Here is a 20,919-nt window from a genome sequence, read left to right as displayed (position 1 = left end):
TATGCTTGTATGAGTTGAAATTCCCACTGTATTTCTCATTTAAACAGTGTAATGTCCTAAAAATGTTTATAACTGCACCATTTTTCCTAACCGAACAGAAACTTACCTTTATTTTTTAGACATCTAGGAAGTATGAGAGATTATAATCTATAATTTTCTTCAAGATTCATAAGTATTTGTAATATGAAGCAAAATTACAGAAGGTTTTTTCCTCATGTGTGGTCTTACTTTAGTTCTTCAAAAACAAAAAGAAGAATGAAAACTACAGCATGATAACTGGAAAGAAAATTAAGATGAAAATAAAGAAGACTAAGAAGGATAAAGAGGTAAGATTAAAAGTCTGTGCGTCCTTAATGGAAAATACCATCTTTTTTTTTAAATTTTCTTCATAGTGATATTTAGTAGAAGAGTAGATCTTACAAGTTGTAAATTGAATGAAGATTTTAATGTGGCTATGAATGCCATCTGAGAAATTTAAATTCATTCTCTGGGCAGGCTTTGTTAAATGAGCAGTCTTGGAATATTCAGGCATGAATAGATAAACCAAAGGATGCTGATGCAATTCTCAGAATTTCGGCCCGTAAGGTTGAGCTGGTTTGTGACTTTTCCTGTTTGTTGAGCTTGCACTCTTTTTAATTGTCCTCAGCTTTTTCCAGTCACTTGTGGTCAGTTGTGGTAATTTATGCCTTACTCTGCTTTCTAACAAGCATGAGACTAGCCATTACACTGAGAAGAAGGAAAAAAGATAATAGGATCACGTTGATGCATTCTGCCAAAGTAGTCAAATGTATTTCGCTGAGATACCAAAGGAACTGGATATCAAGAATAGATAGAGAGCATTTTGTTCGCTTGCTAGGGATGCTGACACTCAGCACTCAAGTATGTTCTCTCTTTTCAGTAGTGTCCACACTTCATAGAAATCTGCAAGAGGACTTCTATATTTGTTAAAAAGTGGCATTTTGCTGATGTATCCAGATTGGTGGATTCTCACTTAGCCATGGCAGTTTGTTCTATAGCTACCAAAATAAACCTAAGCATTCCAAATTCAGTTTCATCAAAAATACAGTATCTTCTTCATGTGGCACTAAGGTTCCTTGCTGTCCTTATCCCAATAACCTGCTTGCTGCAACATGTGATGGCAAATATTCGATGTTTGCTTTTTGATTGGCGATTTCAGTGATGAACACACTGAACTGAACAATATCTCTTACTCACAATATTTTAATATGCAGTGATTGCTTCATAAATTGTGTTTTTAAAGATGAAAAAAAAATTGAAAAGCAACTGTTTTGATTATTTGGGCTGTCTCTTATGTAAAGAATGTACCTAAATCCACGTTTCCCTTTCTGTATTGCTACAAGCTGCTGCTTATGCATAGAAAAAAACAATACTTCCCAGAGCAAAAGACTTCCTGTGTGTACGGCTGGTGTTGCTTCAGACACCAGAAGACTGCATCTGTTCTGCTTGTGAATTCCCCCCTGACACTAGGCTGTGTGAGCTACACGCTGACAACCCAGTGCAGCCTCCACAGGGAGCCACTTAGAAAATACACCATGAAATAGCAGCAGAGACAGCTTGTCTCCTCTAGCATCTCTTCTGGGTACTCACTGCTTGCACTTCTCCCAGGCACTCTCAGCTGTCTGGCAGCCAGTAATGCTCAGTTGCCTGGGGTCCTCCCAGCAGCCTCACTCTTGCATAGCCAGGGTATTTGTCACCAAACACCATAACGTTTGTTGTGCAGTGTGCCCGTGTGCCAAGGCCCCACAGAAAACAGCTGTACAGCCTTGGTCCACCAAGCACAGGTCTGTTGAACTATTGCCTCTGCTTTTCTGATCCACAGAGAGACCGGAACCGTGCAGAGCTGCTTGAATTTCTGAACTCTGCCTTATAATGGGAAGAGTGTGACCAAGGACTTGTAAATACGCCAAGCTGGTGATGATCATGCCTAGCAAAAAAGCTAAAGAAAACTCAGGGAAAAGGATGCCGAGTTTGACAAGACCAGACTCCTGCTGAGACAATCAGGATATCCTTTTTTTAATGGCAAAATGAAGATCAAACGATAACTTGTTAATGAAGATCTATGTCCTTTTGAGATGCTAAGGTAACAGCCAGGCTGTGGTGTTTTAGAAGATCCTAAGAGTGTGTCATTGGCAATGACATGTATTGACACACTGAGGTCCAATTCTATCCTAACTGCATGCAGAACACACTTTTGATTTCAAATGTCTTAAAGTTTCCAGTAGCTTAAACAAAGCGGATTATTTGTAACTGTCTGTTGAAAGATGAAGCATTTCTATGTGTATATTTTTTCCAGTAGTGGTTTTACTTGTCCTAAAGAGCGGGTTGACCTTTGTAAATAGAACATCCTTTTACATAAACGCTTTTTTGACAGTTCATTCATTAATATATTATTTTATTTCAGAGTGTGAGGTGTGGTCTTTCTCTGGATGGTTTTATTACTCTTTGTCACTAGAAGTATCAACATTAAATATTCTAGAGCTGGATAATTTTTATTCCAAAACTGAAGAGGGAAAGTCTTTGGTTCTTTTTATCTGGATCAGCTGCTCACAGGCAGCACACGCTCACTAATTTACTCCCATATCTCAAGTTGCAGTTCCTAGAGCTAAGAAGCCTGAAGATCTGGCCTGCCTTTCTGACCCTGTGAGCTGTTTGTCAAATCTTCACATAGCATGCATCTGAGAGAAAGAGCCATTGGAATGGTTCTGAGGCAGGCAGTGACAGTGACAGAGATGTCCAGGTGCGTTTGTGTGTGTTTTGGCCTCAGCAGACTGCTCAAAGCCTGCTGCTCACTCCTTCCTAGAGCCCTGGCAGCAGGCCCCTGGGTACAGAACCCTGAGGTTGGAATTCCTTGTGAATCACTCATGTGCCAGACGCTCCTCAGGAGCCACTGAGAGGTGTGCCTAAAAAAGGCCTCAGTGTGGTTGCCTTTGACAAGGATATCAGGCGGTCAGAGCATGAGGAGTTCATTGCAGAGCAAACAAGTGGAAAGCTCTTTGAGTCTGTGTCTAGCATGGTGTTTAAGGAAATCTGAAGACTTTGTATTATTGTTCAAGGTGAAGTTTTTAAATTTGATGTGAAATCCTCTGGAGATGCTGGAATCCTGTTTTTTTTTCTGCAGCTTTGTTGTTGTTGTGGAACATTTTGCAGTTGTTGCAGAGATTTAACTCTTTAGAGATTGAATCCTTGATTCAAAAAAGTTGGGTTATTTTATTCTTCTGAACATGAAACATGAAAAACACAGGAGTAAGAAATGGAGTTTCCTTGACTTTTAACATTGTTGTGGAAGTATTTTTCAAAGCAGTGTTCTGAAACATAAGTAGGGAAAAACAGAAGAATCCAACTCTTTTACTTCATGGGGATTATTCTTTATGATTCATACTACTACTATCTATATTTCTATCTAGAGATGCCAAGTGTCATGCCCAGATAAGCAGCTTTTATCTTTTGACTTCTCTTGGGGGGGTTAATTCCAAGCACACTGATAAACTAACATCCTTGTCATTCCATATATTGTATTATTTATTAAATACTTATTTAAGTGTCACTACGATCATGTGCATCTGCTCTGCGTGCAGCTTGGTGGAACCGAGTGTTTTTGAGGCTGCTCTTGGGAGCTGACCAACAGATTCCAGTCACACCAGTAAGCATTAGGCCTCTGCAGGCAGAGTCATTGTAGTGCCGTGCAGCCCCATGAAGAATTTTTATTGTTGTTCATCTTTTAACTAAAGCATAACTTCTTAATGCTGCTTCAAATTTCTGTTATGCTAGCTTAACCAGAGACAGAACTGCATGTGAAGGTTATGATAGTAAGGTAACAGATGCAGATCTAGAAATTTACGTGGAAACTCTGTAGCAGCATGGAATGTCAGCCTGATAGACAGCCTTGCTACCAGGTCTCCAAAAAGTGCTTATTGTAGAGAAAGATGAAGTCTGGAATAATGAGAATGCATGAGATAGGGATGGAGGGAGACTGCTGGTGTCAGAAATCATAGAGTGCAGGCAGAGATAAAGTGACGAGGGGATTCTGGGGCTTACCTGGCTGGACAAGTGGAGATTCTAGCTGAAAGGTTAAATAATAGGAGTCTTTCAGATGTGAAGCATACATTTTGTGTGTGTGAGAGTGATCCCTATCACATCCTCTGTCTGAAATTCTGAAATAGAAGTCACTGTTGGGGTAGACTGGTAAAAGATACATTCTCTGAACTGCTGCTGCCGTGCCCCTCCTCCTTGCCAGTATCTTGCTTTTCAAGTATTCTCACCAAATGTGCCACTAGCAGCAGAATTTGTAAGATTTGCTCCCTTGAGTCTTCTTCCCCTTGCTCTTCAAGCTCTTTCCACCTCACCACTACTACTACCACTTGTGTGCGCAGGTGTAGAATGCTGTGTGGCTTTTGTCTGTTCCATGAAGGGAAGCTCATTTGGGGCTTCCTACATCTAGTGAGCAAATGTGAGCAAACAGGAAAGGAACCTGACATTTCTAAAGATCCCTCCCCAATAAGCACAGTTGGTAGTAGACTCAAAAGGTTTTGGGAGAGGATGAAGCAGTTTCTTAAGTTTCTTGGGGGGATCCAAACGTGAAAGAATAATTACTTGATACAAGTAATTAAGTGATTCAGCCAGTTCTCATAAGCAATGTAGTCCTTTGCCACTTGCTTTTATGATTTGCCTGAACTTGACTCCTTTGTGCAAAAAAGTACTGAGATTAAAGTGACAAATCAGTCAGAAATAGCAGTTAGGCATGGAAGCACTTGCTGTGTTAATCTAGGGTATATCAACCTGCAGTGCAGTGAGGGCGTGCAGTTTTGCTCTCTTCAGTGCTGAGTGTGATTCAACTTAAGCAAGTTGTGCCATTTTGATGTACTTGGATGTTTTGTGCTGCAGGATTATATGGGCTTCCCAGACATCTCGGAACATCTCCCTCTGCAGCTACAAGGACAGAGCTGTACACACAGGCAAAAGCCAAAAGTCAGAGAGGCTGAAGTAACTTGACCTAGGGTCAGTCGAGGGCTGCCTGAGGCACCTGGTGACCACTGGGTGGAGCTCTGAAACAGCTTGCTGGACGTGTCAGTCCTGCAGGGTTTTGCTGTGATTGTTTAGAAACAGGTTTCCAAAACTGTTGCTCAGCTCTTGAGTCCAGCTCTCTTTTGGGCACTCTGTGAAATGGCTGGGTTTTTGTGGCAGGTTTTTTGGTTCTTCTGAGGGCTTTGAGATTGTGGGCACACCAGGACATCCCCAAGGCCAGTTATTTGCTTACATCTGAAGCTGTAGGGGGTGAGTCCTTCTAAGAGCTGCTGTTTAGAATTATCAGCAGACACCCAGCCCAGCCTTCCATCTCCATCTTTGGACAAAACAACTCACCAAAATTACTGTCCAGTACAGAGACCATGATTTATTTGGCTCTTGAGAGCAGTAATCTTTTTCTGCCTGCTCATTTTTGGCCTTAAGGTGTGATTCACAAGGAGTAGGAAACATCTAGTGTTTTCTGCAAGGAGAGCAGGATGCAGTGCTGGTGCCTCTGAGGAAGCATGCTTTGAGACTTCGTAAGCAATGTGACGAACTGCTAATATCCATGCTGATAAATTATGTCGGTGGCAGAGGTACAGAGCATTAAGAAGACAACTGGTACCAGCATGCCAGCTGCTGGTGCTGTTTTCCATTCAGGTGTTCACGTAGTTGTATTTGTGTTTTGTTCATGTGCTGTTCTCTGCATGACAGTGATACAAAAGAAAGGCAGCATAAGTGTGAGGAAGCGGAATTTGTTGGGAAAGGCAGGGTTAGAAAGTTCCTGCACTTTTCCTGTTAATCACTGCTTAGAATGTGCCAGCAGGTGGCATTGCTGTCCATCTGCACTGCCTCATACAGGGTTTTCTTTGTTTTTCTCCTTTCGGACTTTGGCTTCCCAATAATTCTGAACCCTCTAATTAGCCTGGAGATGTATTGCTTATGGTGCATGTTTGTTACTGCTGTCCTATGAATGTAATCCAGTCTTTCTCCATTTCCTCCTCTTGGCTGTGCTTTGAACATACCACAATCTGTCCTGCTTCTTCTATACAGAAGGCAGGAGAAAGGTTGGAACTTCTGAGTAGCTATATACCATGGGAGTGAGTTGCTGAGAGCCCAGGAGGAACCTGGAAGGATTGGGTGCTCTTGCACCATCCTTACAGGAACTGCTGAGTTCTGTAGATACAATACTGTATTCTTCATCTGCTAAAAAATTTTAGGCTTCCAGTGTCAGAGTAACACCAAAAAGGAAAGAGGGGTATTTCTCTGGCACTGTTTTGTTCTACATCTGTTACTTAACCTGTCTTCAGACTAAACTACACGTGTTGTGCTGCTTTAGGCAATCTGATACTGCTGATGATAAGACTGGAAGAGGTACTGTACATGGACTCTGACTCATCAGAAGCCTCTGAGAATATAGCATTATAATTACTAAATAGTAATAACAATATTTACATTCTGAGTGGATACTGGCATTTAGAAAATGCATCTCTCTTTCTCCTTCTGTATCATCCAATGGGGAAGGTTAGATTTACTTGGTGGAGGCAACGTGTAATTGTAAGCATAACAGCTGACAAGCTGTAATCTGCTTATCCAGTCAGGACTCCAGGAATTTTATGAAGTATGCTGTACACAGATGTTCATGAACCACCACATATTTCACTGTTCTTCTTATAGGTTTTCTCTTTACCTATCTGTCATGTTTATTAAGATCTCTTCCTACAAAGATTGAGAGTATCTTTACACAGCAACTGCACAGAAGACCACACGCCAATCATGGGAGACTTGGCCGTGCAGCCCACCTCTTGGGGTCAGTACTGTGTCTTCCTGATGTGAGCCGGCTTGAAACACAGCTTGCCTGATCATACAGAGGGAACAAGAGGCCCCTTATGCAGAGAGGACAGCAGTACCAGCTAGAGGCAGGCTCCCAGACTGTTGTGTCTGTGCCTGGCACAGGTGGGTGGAACTCACTGAAGCTTAGAGTTCTTTCTCTGTTGCAGGGCACAACAAAAAAAGGTGCTGACTCGCACAGTCCTGTGCTTCCCAGAATGATTTTTTAGCAAAATTAGCATGCACCATGTAGCTTGTCCTCCCGTCTGAGCGGTGAAGTTAACACAGGAATACTGGAATGGCCTGTAGAAGTGTTCTGGGGAAAAAGTGTAAGCAACAAGACAGAGACATGTTTGTCCCCTAGTGTGTTTCTTTGCACAGCTTCTGGGAAGGAATGGCTTAAGCCTTCTGCTGTAGTCTGTATCTCGACCACTTACTTCAGTTTATTCCTGGAGCTCCCTTTTGGAAACACTCTTCTGTCTGATCTCTGCAATTTACTGAGCAATGCAGTCCACACATCAATGAGACTTTGTATTGGGAAATAAAAAAAGCTTCCTCTTGTTTAACTCTTGCGTGCTTTTCATGTGAATGCTTAGTGCAGGGAGCCCTGAGCCATCTGGGGCTGCATACTAATATTAAAGGGTTCCAGTATCTAGAATTGATAGGAGTGACTTGACTCACAAGTATCTGGTAACAAAACATTCATTATGTTGTTTTCCTCATTTTGTGGTAATACTGATCAATGTAAGACGTGCTTGGAAGCACACTGATGAAGATTTAAAGTCGAGGCTGTATCTGTAAAGCACTTAGCTTCAGAGAACTTCAGACTTCTGCAGTTGTTTAATCCTAGTTATTTATCACCTTACATCTTGGGATCTGTTTGAAGAGGTAGCAAGGTGGAAAGCAAGTGGCTGCTTTTGTACCTTGTAGAGAGAGGATGTTTTTTTGTTTAGCCTTGGTGTCTATCATTCTTGCCTTCCTCCTTTTGATGCATGCACAGTGTGCAGTGGAGAACTAGAACGGCTTGTGTTTGGCTAGATGTGGACAGATCGCTTCTTTAATTAATGACAACAATTACAAAAATTTGTTTTATAGTTCATAGCTTTGCTTTAATTTTCTAAGGTTCCATGATGAAATACATAAACAGTGCAATCTCAGTAGACAGGTATTTCCTGTGAAGCATACTCCAGTTCTGCAAGGTGTGACAGCTGTCTGAGCTATATGCTGATAGAGCTGAAGAGTTTCCTCCTCACATTTTTGCTGGCCACCACAGCCTGTGGGCCAGACTAGGCTGTAGGAGCAGAGCTGCATTTTCTTTCTTAGATGAGTAGCGGCTCTGAAAAGTGTTTCAGCCTCTTGAAGCTGAGCCGTGCACCTGAGCTGCTGTAGTGGTGTTGCCATTATGTGTTGGTGTGTGTAATAAAAGTCTCTGATTGCTTTTTCCTGGGTGTAACAATGTCCTTTGGATGGTGTAACACTACCACTGATTGGGCAACAGTGATGCTCTAGGCTGACAGCAAAGTCTTTGTTCAGTTTTGAAAGAATGAGGATTTGGAATTATTCTTGTTCAGTTTACTTAGTTGTTTGTTACTGGCATTGTGCTGCTATTTCACTTCTCATTTTTCTCTAGGAATTAAATCACTGGACTCTCTCTAGAGTGGCTAAGACAGTACAGTCTCATCTAAGTTGTGTAGGAATGCTTTTCTACACTAGTAGGCAATGCAGTCCAGAAGCAGAGCTGTAGAGCGGTACACTTGTCAGTAAGGGGTTAATGTTCACACTGTACAAGTGTTAGGAGGTTTTCTTAGTCCTGTTTCAAGGTATGCAAACCTGAGAGTCAGCTGCAACAGATCATTTAGGTTAGCTTAATCCAAAAGCAATCTAGTTTGCCCCTGCTCAGGTATGTGAACCATAGCTCAGTAGGTAGGGGACAACCAGGAGTTGCAGACTCCTGATTTAATCTGAAATTCTAATTCAGTCACTCAAAACATGGAATTAGAATAATGCAAAAATGAGTAGTTACTTGTTGCTGCACGCAGTGACCAAAGAATGATTTAGTTCAGTCTACAGTTCCTAAGAAAAACAAGTGTTACAAGCATAGTGCAACAACTGAATATCCTAAGCACCTCCCCAGCTCTGCTTCACTATCTGCTGGTGCATACACTGTGCAAAAAGTTGCACTCAGCTGGCTACAGGCAAGCATAGTGCTTGTTTTACACCTTTCAGAGTACTGGATGGCCAGATTGGTACCTGAATATCCTCTTCTTCATCAGATGGTTCTGTGAGCCCAGCGTAACTTGCAGAAGAGGTACAGGGAGAAAGTGGTACTATCTGAAAGTTTGGATTACATTTTATTGTGGAATTAGAGATGGCAGGTAAAGTGAAGCTTGACAGCTGTCACAGGTGCCATCACAGCCTGGCCCTCATCTGTATATGGCTTTGACCAAAGGTCAGATTTGTCTCCCTCTGCTGACTGCAAAACAAGAACGGTATCTGCTAGCTGGAGGCTGTTAATGAAGGATACAGTATGATCACAGCATGCTGTGATAATATTGCAAACACTCTTCAGGTGATTTCATTGGCTTTGTATATTGGTGCAGCGAAGTTAGTTGCTCCAGGTTCTCCTTTGGATAGAGTGAGCACATTGCTGACACTGTACTGTAGCAAAGAGTTTTTATGTCAGTATCAGACTGTCCCTTCTCTCCCTGCAGTCTATCAAATATTGCATCAAAACAGTCAGTACCAAGGACATTAAAATAAAACTTGAGTACAAAAAATTGACTACAGCATTGTAGCATGAAATTCATGACCATTTCAGCCGTCAGTCCAGCAAGTATAGTGGCTTGCAAATATATTTAAGAAATGGTTAACTTTTTTCAAAACAGTGGTTTTTTTAGATGGTAGCATCTTGCTAGGATCACAAAACTTCTAGATACTTAAGCCTATGCTAAGTATGTCAAGCTTTTATTGTACTGCATACACACAGTCACACCACTTCACAAGGACACAGAGCCAAAAAACACCAAGTTGATTGTCGGAAGGCTTGAACCTCTCCCCTGTTGACCTGGAGCTGAAGTAGCCAGTCCTAAACTGAGTGGTGTATTTGGAAGCCCTGAGATTTTTTTTTTAATTAAAAGTGATTTTCTGCAGCAGTGTTTATGAAGGGGCTAGATGCTACAGCCTTGTGTTTAGTCTTAGCTAGCCCAGAGGAAAGTGAGAAAGAGCCACAATTCCACAGTCTTAGAGAACTGTTAAGGATTTGATCTTGATCTTTGTTTTTATGCTGTGATCCCCCAACTCTGGAAGAAACTGCACATTTCTACTCTAGGATAAATTTCATGTGCTGGAATTGTTCCCAGGGTTGGCACAGCTTCAAAGGATTTTGTTTTGGCTGTAGTACTCACATGCTGTTACAAAAATCCCTGGGGAAAAGAGTTGGAAACAGGCAAAAGAACAACAAAGCTATGCAGCGTTCTCCAGGAGGCTGTATCACAGTGAAGATGATTCCCAAAAGCCAGTCATAGGGGGAGATCCCAGAATTTTTCCTAGTCCTTGGCTTCTCTCTACAGGAACCATGATTTTTACAGCATGATGTTCTCTTTCTTTTCCTGATGAGAGGTTTCCCTATGGATGCTTTTCCTCCCTGGTGTTTTCTTGTTTACTCAAGGTCTCAGCAGAACCATGCTGGCCTAGAGGCAATTCAGTTTTCATTAAAGATTCTTCTGTAACAGTGTCGACTCACTGGCCAGCATCCTGCAATACTGGAAAGCTCTCCTCTGAGCACTCCTGAGAGAAGAGTGAGGGAATGGACCTTCATCTACCAGAGCCCTTCAGCCATTCACAACAGCAGCTTATTGAAACAGGCTCAATTCTGAGCTGTACAGAGTGCTGTAGATGAATGCTGATTCCCTTCACCCTTCACTGATACTATTCTTCAGTATTCTTTCAGACTTAGTCATAAACATTAATTTCAGCCCAGTGAATTATTACTGGGATGCAGGGTAGAGCACTTACCTCAGTAACACAGAACACAGGACCAAGAAGAGCTTTTGACACAGAACTGATGTATCCACCCACAACAGTGTTACATTTTTATCTGCTCTGCAAGCACAAGGTTCAGGGGTTCTGCCTGCATAAGAGAGAAAATACCCAAGAAACCTGAGCATGCTGTGGAATTATGTTAGTCTTCCACCTCAGAAAGTTTGAGTCTGCTTTGCTTGAGCTGGATTGCTACTCAAGAGCAGCGCTGGGTTTACCTGCATCTCCTGCAGCACTGAGGAAGGTTGTTAGTTGAAAAAAGAAGTTCAGTTCTGACTAGCCCTAACTCACAGGCCTGATCCTGAAAGCCTTTCTCATGCAAATGGGACTTCTTGCATTCAGGCAGCAGCTCTCACTAGCTTGGGCCAATAGCTTTAGAAGGTAACTTCATCCAGGCTGAGGGAAAAGGGAGAAGAAGAGAGAGATCACAAAATTAATTCATTTTCCACCAGGAAAGAAAAAAAAAAAAAAAGGTAATAAAAAATAGGATAGTAAGTGAGGCTTGCCCTTAAAGTTGCTGATTACTTCTAAATTAAAGGAAAAGCTAGCATGTGTGGTAATAAATTGTCACATATCGTGGGCATCAGCAGCAGTTACTATGGACACAGCTTCTGAGAGAGGCAGACAGTAAGAGAAAGCTGGAACGAAGAAGAAATGGTAGAGCTAAAAAAAGGGTTAACTGGGATTTGGAGAGATCACTGTTTAAAAACCTTGTTCAGTACAGAGTCAGTAATCCTTGGCATTCCGGAATTCTGGCATGCTCCAAACCCTCCTGGTGGGCTGGGTGCCCCGCTCTACATCCTCAGAGATGGTCTTGATGTCACTGATGAATGGGGAAATCTTGGACCGGGACTTAAACGTTGTTAAGGAGAGGCTGGTTTTGTTCTTTGTGTTCCATTGCTTGGCGAGCTTCTTGGCGTCTTCCTCCTCTTTGATCTTCTCAACAGCTTCCTGCAGAACAGAGCGGAAGAGTCGAGATACTTCCTGCACTTCTGGTTCGTATTCAGCAACGAGTTGCCGGAATCTGAAAGCACAGTCAAGGCACAGCTTTGATTAAAAACATCAAATGAGGGATTGGTGCCAAGTCACAGGGCTAAGTTTGGAACTTGCGCTCTTACAAAATGGGACTCCCTGCATTGAAGGGAACAATAACAGAGAGGAGCTATGAAGATATGCTCAAGGTCTCTAAAATCCAGAAAGCCAGAGAATGTAAGGAAGCAATGAATCACTATTTCTCACAAGCACAAGAAATAATAGGGAGCACCAAACAAAGCTAGAGCGTGGCATCTTGGAAACAGAAGGAAGTGCTCTTTTCACATAACGCACATTAAGTCAGAACTCAGTGCTATCAGTAGCTTAACAACATGCTCAGACAAGTTTGTGGAAAATATCCTCATCACTGCTGATTAACTGTGATTGTCCACGTGCAAATACTTGCTCAAGTAATCTCTAAACTGCTGCTTACCAGAAGCTGAGAATGTATCACAGAAGAGGTCCCACTGGATTCCTCATTTTTCAAACTCTCTTTTTTCCGCAACATGACCTAGTGGCCACTAGACAAACTCTTACCCAGTAAAACTCTGTTACGCGTTCAATCTTTTCTTAATATTTAAGTTCCAATGGATTTCTGTAACATAACAGAGGCTCAGCTGATAACATCTTGATTGGAAGCACAATACCTAATTGGAAGCACTGTACCTAATTAAACAACTCTGAAATGCTCCGCTGTCTTCTCAGCAAAGAGCTCAGAATGATTTCTTGACATTTACTAAGCTAGCTTAGTATGAGGGAAGTGAAGAATTATCACTGTTTCTTTTGCAGGTGGGGAAGATGAGATGCAGAGCAGGGCAGTTTTTGTGAAGCCACTGAATCGGATCCTGGCTGGAGCAAGAAGAGAACGTACTTTCTGGACATCTGGTTGAGTGACTGGTCCCCATTCTGGACAGTTCATGAGCCACTCCTATGGCTCTCACACTGGTTGCATAGATATTCTAGTTCTTCTGTAAGAGCACATGTTTATGACAGAAGATAACATGGCTACTCTTCTGACAATATTCAGTTCTTAACATAAAGATTTTATCTGCAGATAGAGCTAAACTATTACTTTACTAAAATCCAGGTGGTTATACTTAATGCAAGTTAAAATATGTAATATCTGCAAGCATTTTTATATTTTCCTTTAACAGAACTGAGTGATGATGGAAAACAGTAGGAATGTATTTAAACAAGCCCAATAAGACAGCAGTCAACAGACTAAAATCCTGCCTCTAGGGATTTTTTTATCATCCCTAAGAGTGTAACAGAGAGTTCAATGTACTCTAGAAATTCAGTGTATAATGGTACCCAATGACACTCAAGATATTAAGGGCAGAAGGAAAGCCAAAGGTGTAACTGAAAGATTGTACGTTTATGCTTTTGATTTTTACTGTGGAGGCCTGATATTGGCTGCAGCTCCTGACATCATGCTGTAACACAGATATTTCAGTGCTTGTTCTCTCAGAGCAAGTATTGACAGCTACACATACAACTGTGAGCATTGCACAGTGTTTGGGAAATTCAGTATCATCAGAACTACCACTCACTTTCAGGATACCAAACGATCAGTTACCAAAGTCACAGAGACGTTTCTTAACTATTGCAATTGCTTAGGATGTATTCCTAATCTCTCTCACCCTAACCATCATCACCTGCATCCCTAAGGGTTATCACAAAACAGTGAGAACAGAGATTTGCTGTATATTGCAAACACAATTGTAGAATGGTTTGGGTTGGAAGGGACCTTTAAGATCATCTAGTTCCAGCCCTCCTGCTATAGGCAGGGATACCTCCCTCTAGATCAGGTTTCTTACAGTCCCATCCAGCCTGGACTTGATTTCTTCCAGGGAGGGGGCATCCACAGCCTCACTGGGCAACCTGTTCCAGTGTCTCACCACCCTCTCAGTAAGCAATTTCTTTCTGATATCTAGTCTAAGTCTTCCCTCTTCCAGCTTAAAGCCATTTCCCCTCGTCCTGTCACTACACGCCTTTCTGCCTTCTGAGAAGGAACTTCACTTGCATTATCAAAGATCCACAGACCCAGTTCTCACAATAAATACACTCTTCTCTTTATCCCAATCAGAAGTTTAGACAGATGAGTCCAATCGAAACCTCAGTCTTCACAACATTATTATTATGCCAGGGAAAGCATCTTCATAGGTCTTTTATTGCAAAGGTGAACTGAATGAGTCATTCTGTTTTATCTTTATGTGTATTTTAAAGAGCGATGCTGTCACACTGTATCTATCCACCAGTACACCTTCTTTTCTTTGTATTGGCAGTTGTGCACCCAGAAGACCCTAGAACTGCCTCAGGTTTTTGAGGTTGTTTAAAAACCAAACAGAAAACAATCCCAAGTGTCTGCCAGTCACTCAAAGAAAAGCCATTGTCATTCAGATGGAGAGGGGAAGGAGAGCTTTTTTCTCCCTCCACAGTAAGATGAACCCTGTCCCTTTATTAATGCCCAGCTCTAGGACCAGCATGTTTGTGTTAGAGAGAGTTGACTGCATAAAGTCCAAAAGGCACGAGTGCCACAAGCATTTTCCAGAAGAAAGGATGAGCAGTTTATCAGGGTAAGATCTAGCTAAATGAGTCCATGTATTGGAAGGCAGGTGATGTTTACTGCAGCCACTTGTACACAGCTGAAGCCATTCTCCCCAGCTACCAGTGAAAGCCAGTTGCAGTGCTGGCTGATCAGTCTGTTCTCTGCACAACACGTAAAGCCAGTTTAAACCTCTTGAATCAGAGAATGTGAGCTTATATCCTGCGTGCCATTACTGGGAAACAAGCTCTACACAAAGCCGTTCAGTAGAACCAAGCACACAAAATTGCACAAGGCTTACCTATCTTCTAGCATGGGTTAACACCCTTACACTTTTGCATGAAATAATTTCAAACCCAGCAACTGTGCAATGATATCTAGAAAATCCATCAACAGGGTTTCCTTACTCATCTGAAAAGCATACCTATCTACCTTATTTGTGAAATGAGTTAAGATGATAACACTAGTAGCTAACCTGTAATATACTACAGGAGTTTAATGTAAACACCTTAAGACGTGACTATCAACAGAAGTCACCTTAAACCAGCACAGGAGCCTAAAGAGCACATTATGTGCATGTAGAGATGAGCCTGTTCAGTAGTCCAGGCTGTGCTTTCATCACAGTCCAAACAAATTTGTTTCAGTTGCAACCCTTCAGTTTCCTCACAGAACCATTTGATTTTAAGACTGGCTGCACTCGGCCCCCTGCCTGTCTTATTCTGTGGGTGCTCAGTTAAATAGGTATCCCAAATAAAGCCTGAACTCTAAAGATCTGTTAAATCCAGTAGAAGTTGGTGGACTTAAACAATATGTTTATAGTGAAGCGTGTTCCCAAGTGCCTGCCTGAACTGGGAGTTCTAGGTAGATTTAGTCATTGACAGAAAACATGGGGTGCTTAGTGCTAATAATCAGCTGCCGACTCCTGAACCTTTATGTTGGGCAAGATTTCTGGTGATGCTGTGAAGCTGTGAACAGCTTTGATACAGAAGGTTGCTTGACTCACCAACGACGATGCTACTCACACTAACTGCTACTCTGGAGCCATATCAACCTCGAACTTGAGAGCGTAATTGTAAACAAACACATTGCTGATTGTAGTCATTTGTCTTACATTCAAGCTCACTCTGAAGTCAACTTCTGCTATAGATAATCCTTAGAAAATTACAGTGCTAAGCCTATGCTATTAATGATCTCAGATCACCAAAATGAAGCTTTGCTTTTCTATACTATACTTTTTTCGTTTCTCTCTGGACAGAATCTGATAGTTTCACTTTTCCCAAAACCGAAGGAAATGAAACTGACCGTAACCAGCTCTGATTAGAGCTACCAATAGAGTAGAGATGGTGAAAATCTACCATTCTGCTAATTTGTTTAATCATGTCAGCTAGGTATGAAGGGCCTTAGCAAAAATCAGTCACTTCCTTCAGATGGCTTTGTGGTTTAAGCTGTGTGAGCCATCTCCAATCCAGTAATCTACAGTTAAAGTTACATGTGAATGCAAAGCTTTATTTGTATGAGGTAAATCAGAGTCTCCAGCTGTGGAAGAAGTGATGATATCTGAAGTGTATTTGAATCTTAAAAAATGTCAAGAGGCTGAAATAAAATCTTCTACTGACTTAAAATACGCTTTTATAGAACAGACAAACTGAATCCAAAAAAACCCCTCCATCTTAAGAAATGCTCCTTTCCAATCTCCTCCACATCCAAAGAGATAAGAACTCTGCCTCCCAGTAGATGTGAATGTAGCCACACAAGAAGACCATTTGGACAATCAGTTAGTCCTTTGAAGAACAAAGGGACATCTCTGACAACTCATCAAAAAGCATTTTGTTGCGGCTTTGACTCTTAGCCTGAGTCTCACAAAGGAGAGCCTGCATGACACAAACTATCAAACTCACCCTTTGTGCAAGACTCACACTACCTGTGTTATGTAGATATTTGCATGCTTGCTTTGAAGCTCCATCAAAAAGAACCTCAGTTCTTCAAATGTGTAAAATGAAGGGATCAAGGGAACAGAATTAAGGGCTTCTGCAAGGTACACGCTCAGCATCTGCGTTTCCAGATCCAAGTTTGGAGACTTTTCTTTTTTTGGGGGGTGGAAGATTTTCTACAAGTTGTTACATGTTATGAAGTCACAAGGTTTTTCAGGAAAAACATCAGAAGCACAGTGATTAAAATACATAATTGGCAGTTTGAAGATTTCAGTCAAAGCCCTAGCTACGATAGATATCCCATATATTTTGGGGGCAAGTTATTACGATTTCAAAGCTTTCTCACTTTCTGAGACAAGAATTAATCCAGTTTTAGATGTCTTCTAATTAGGCTGCATGCTCCCATCTCTTGCACATTCTCAACTCCTAGCATGGCAAGCCTCATTCTTCCATTTTCTGGCCTCTCTGAAGGCAGAGAAGAAGAGGAGTCGACTGTTCACTTTTCCAACACAGGAAGAAGTACTTATCAAATAAAACCAGAACATGATAGTTTGAGGCAAGCAAAATACAGTTTTCCACAGCAAAGTTATAATTCAGATTTGGAACTCCACCACAGATAGGAGAAGTTTACATATTCAAAAACAAAATAAAACAAAAATCTGGAGAAAAAAAAAAAAAAAAAAAAAAAAAACCAAACAACCTAAAGAAAAAGCCACATAGGGCAGTTACGGACAGAAGCACCACTTCTGGCTCCACAAATCTTCATGTGACAAGGCACAGTAAGCCAGCAGCCATACACAAAATACCATCCATGGTGTATCTGCTTGCCTCATTTGTTTTCTTCAGACAGATGCCACTACATCACACATAGATCAAACAGACCTTTGACCCAGTCCAGTTCTGCCATTTTTATGGCCATGACATTCCTTTCTCAACCACTGATCTGAAACAATTAAGGCATACAATCCTCTTTTTTTTTTTCTCCCCTCCACATGGCTTTGCTACCCATGCAAACTCCTTAGCATGAAACAAGCAAAACACACCACTTCTTGAATTATACCGTAATCCAGTTTCTGACAGTCTATCACAGTAACTTAAAATAGGCCTCTTCAAAGGATGGTTTTGTGATTTTTTCAATGACGCACACATACAATTTGACAACACTGTTGAATATGTTTACCTCCAGTTAAAGGCATGCTGAATACTCAGTGAGATTGAGCAACTTCTACAAGTTACTCTGAAATCAAGGGGAAAAAAAATGCACACAAAATATCTTGCATCATCTGTCTCAATTAAAAATAAAAATAAATGATAAGCAAATGGTGTATGTCACAGCTTAATACTCCTCTGAAGTTAGAACCTTGAGGCCTCCCGGCTCCAATGGCTCTTATGGAAATACTCGCTTGCCAGACAGATCTTGCTCAGTGGCTCTGGGGATGTTGAAAATTACTCAGAACCCCAAGGAATTTGCAGTGATGTTTACAACATAGTTTAAAGTTATACAAACACAAGGCAAGTCTGTTGCCAGCAAACTTTCACTGCTACTGAGCAACCCCAAATCTCTGGTTCTTCCACCACAGCAATCTTTGCAATAGCCAAAGCCCTGTACCCCCTTATTTCCAAGGTTCAGCCCTGGACAAGGAAGGCTGTAAGTCAGAGGGCCAGTGATTTCCAGCCCTCTTACAGCTGCAGTGCCAGAGCTGTAGATTCAAGGGAAAACAGGGAAGGCACATGCAGTGAGAAACTTACACTGGGGTGCTGAGCACTCTGCAAGTGGCGTGCCAGGACTGTGCTTCTAATCCCAAGTGAAAAACATGGTGAGATGGGGGAGGTGGATTATAAAGGCCCAACTCACAACTTTACTTTGACTCCATGAGACTTCAGAGCTATTGCTCCTCACTTGCACTGTGCTAAGTGCGAGGGCTTAATTTAGACTGGACCTCTCAAAAGGGAAAGAAAAAAGTCACCTCCTACCCTTCCAGTTTGGATGCCATTACAGTTAGGTAGGTTGGTTCTAGTTCAAAGCCAACCTCACAAAAGGTTGGTCAGCCAGCAATGAGCAATCCAGTGTCTAGGATTGCTTGGACGGCCCACCAGCAAGTGCAAGAGGCTACATCACAGAAGGCAGAAGCACTAGCTAGCTGTTCAAGCCGAATGCTTGCTCTACCTGCATGTATATGAGGGAACAAGCATGCTCTCCTTCCTTTTTCTGGGAACATATGACTCAGACTGAAAAATACAATAGCACCTTTTGGCTAGTCTGGACACTGTTGGGACAAGTGACTCAGTAAAGCTTCTGCCCAGCTTAAATCAAAGAAGGAAGCCTCAAATTAGAGTGGATAAATACTGAAGCATGTTGTTCAGCAGCTGTGGAATCTCCACCCTCAGAGATACTCAGCAATGGGTAGGATAAGGCCTCAGCAACCTGACCTGGCTGTGAAGTTGGCCAGTTCAGAGAGGCACACACTTCCAGTGATCCCTTTAAACCTTGCTTATTTAAAGATTCTAACGACTGAAGCAAAAGCCATGAAATAGTGAAACTGCAGCAAAATCAGGCAAGACAAAGTTTATCTGGCTGATCAGGAGCATAAAGTATTCAAGCCACTCAGAGAGCAATGGCATTTAGTAGCTTTCCAGAGGAAATGATACCACATGAAACTGACTTTAAACATTCAGCCTTTCTTCTCCCACAAAGACATTGCCACAACAAAACCCTCAGTACAGGATACCCAAGTCTTGGTTCTGTTGGTTCTAACAACTCTTGCTCCCCCCTCACACACCATAAAGAGGAGAGAGGGAAAGGGAAGGTCTGGATCTTCAGATCTTTTACTGTACCTGAGTATGACAGGCCCACAGTAGGAGGGATGTATTTTGGTACACATATCCTCCAGCTGCAGCCTTTCTCCTGGGCTGATATCATAGCTCTGCTTTGAGTAGCTGACCAGCCAGCCGTAGTCCACCCCAGTCTTGATCTTGCGATACTCATTCTCCCGCTCCCGCTGCTGCTTCTCTGCCTGCTTGATCTGCCAGCTCAGCTCCATCATTAGCGTCTCAACCACCATCTCGGTGGGGTTCCTCTGGGAAATCCGATTTGGGGGCTCATTCCACCTGAACCAGGATGCCAGTGACATAGTGCCCTGCGTGTCTTCACTGGGAGCAAATTGGGGGTAGGGAAGGAGAGAAAAAGAACAGCGCCATCATCAACACAGCTCAGACAAGAACTTTCTCCCCCACACATCCCTCAAATCTGTTGTTTGCTTTTAAGTGCTGCTGGATTAGCCACTTAGAGGAACTACTCATTGTGAGCATCTTGAGAAATAAATCTCACCTTTAGCAACCAAATTGTGTAGAGAGGCACTGAACTGCCAATCACCACATAATTAAAATTACAGGCACAATTCTTACATCTGAAGTCAAGTTATGGAATATCTTTCTCCCATTGAGATAGGCAGGGAAAGAATTCTCCTGTCCACAGAACAGGGACTAGGCTTTGGCTGTATGAACCCTCATGGGAGAGCGGGACCCTACATACAAAAACTCAACACAAGGAGTCAGGTGCATGTAGGCATTATGGGAGCCATGTGCTAGCCAACAGGGGATCCTCAAAGGAAGCAGAGAAAAGGTAACAGAGAAAAGGTAAACAGATAGCAGAAGTGATAGAGTTCATCTGTACTTCTTGCTGGCAAAAGCAACAGTTGCATTCATCACAAGACCAGACAGAGCTTTAAATTTTATTTAGCAAGAGTCACTGCACGCAATGGGAGAGGCTATACCATCTTCTCCAAGCGGAAGTCCAACTACCAGTTATACCAGAATAGCACACCTTAGGCACACACCACCAGTAGTAAAGGAGCTGAGGTTGGGCTGAGAGAAAAGTGGCAGCATATCAAGGTTTAAACTGGTATTACTTCTAAGTGAGAGGTTTCTGCTGCTGGGGAGTTACACAGCGCTTCGAATGCAAAACAAGCTGCACCAATCAGCTCAGTGAAAGATGGAATTAACTCCCTTTTGTGTAGTAGTCCCATTATCCTCAGATAGTGAAGTTATTAACAATTGTATTTGTATTTAAACAAAACAGAGTTCAAAGCAGTCACGAGAGACCTGAACAGGAGTAAAACAGCGTCCGTTTCTTCTCACAGCATACTTGCCTTGCTGCTCCTTTCTATTAGCCTACAGGGAGGAGGGGTGGCACAAATCATGCTTGCAGCTGGATCACCAAAAGGCCCCTCCTGGCTGCAACTCAATCAGGACAGAGTGTCAGCTGTTAACATAAGAGCCTGATTCTGCAGGGCCTGAGAAAACTTCTTCTGATAAGAGAAACAGACATGAAGACAGACATAAAAGAGAAAAATAAGCTTTTAAGCTGCCACACTGGGGCCTTCAGTCAGTGCAAATCACCAGAAGCTTGTGACTACCCTGCATTCTCATTACAGCTTAGACACAAGTTCTCAGACTTCCTAGAAGAGCAATGCTCTTCTGCCTTCAGAGATTCTGCCTTCAGTGCCAAAAAGCCATCATCCT

The 20,919-nt window shown here is 42.2% G+C and overlaps 1 protein-coding gene across 1 annotated transcript; it reads right to left on the bottom strand.

The window, feature by feature from the left end:
- Window positions 1-11,426: 11,426 nt before the first annotated feature.
- RD3 (RD3 regulator of GUCY2D) lies at window positions 11,427-19,529 on the bottom strand (the record flags this gene model as incomplete). The annotated part of the gene is made up of 2 exons (XM_079549978.1): window positions 11,427-11,914; window positions 19,234-19,529. 2 exons carry the CDS (start codon window positions 19,527-19,529, stop codon window positions 11,617-11,619), a joined length of 594 nt encoding a protein of 197 aa, XP_079406104.1. The 3' UTR covers window positions 11,427-11,616.
- Window positions 19,530-20,919: the final 1,390 nt, after the last annotated feature.

Source organism: Tetrao urogallus, assembly GCF_951394365.1.
Source record: "Tetrao urogallus genome assembly, chromosome: 2".
Classification (NCBI taxonomy): Eukaryota; Metazoa; Chordata; class Aves; order Galliformes; family Phasianidae; genus Tetrao; species Tetrao urogallus.
This window is presented reverse-complemented; position numbering and strand designations above follow the sequence as displayed.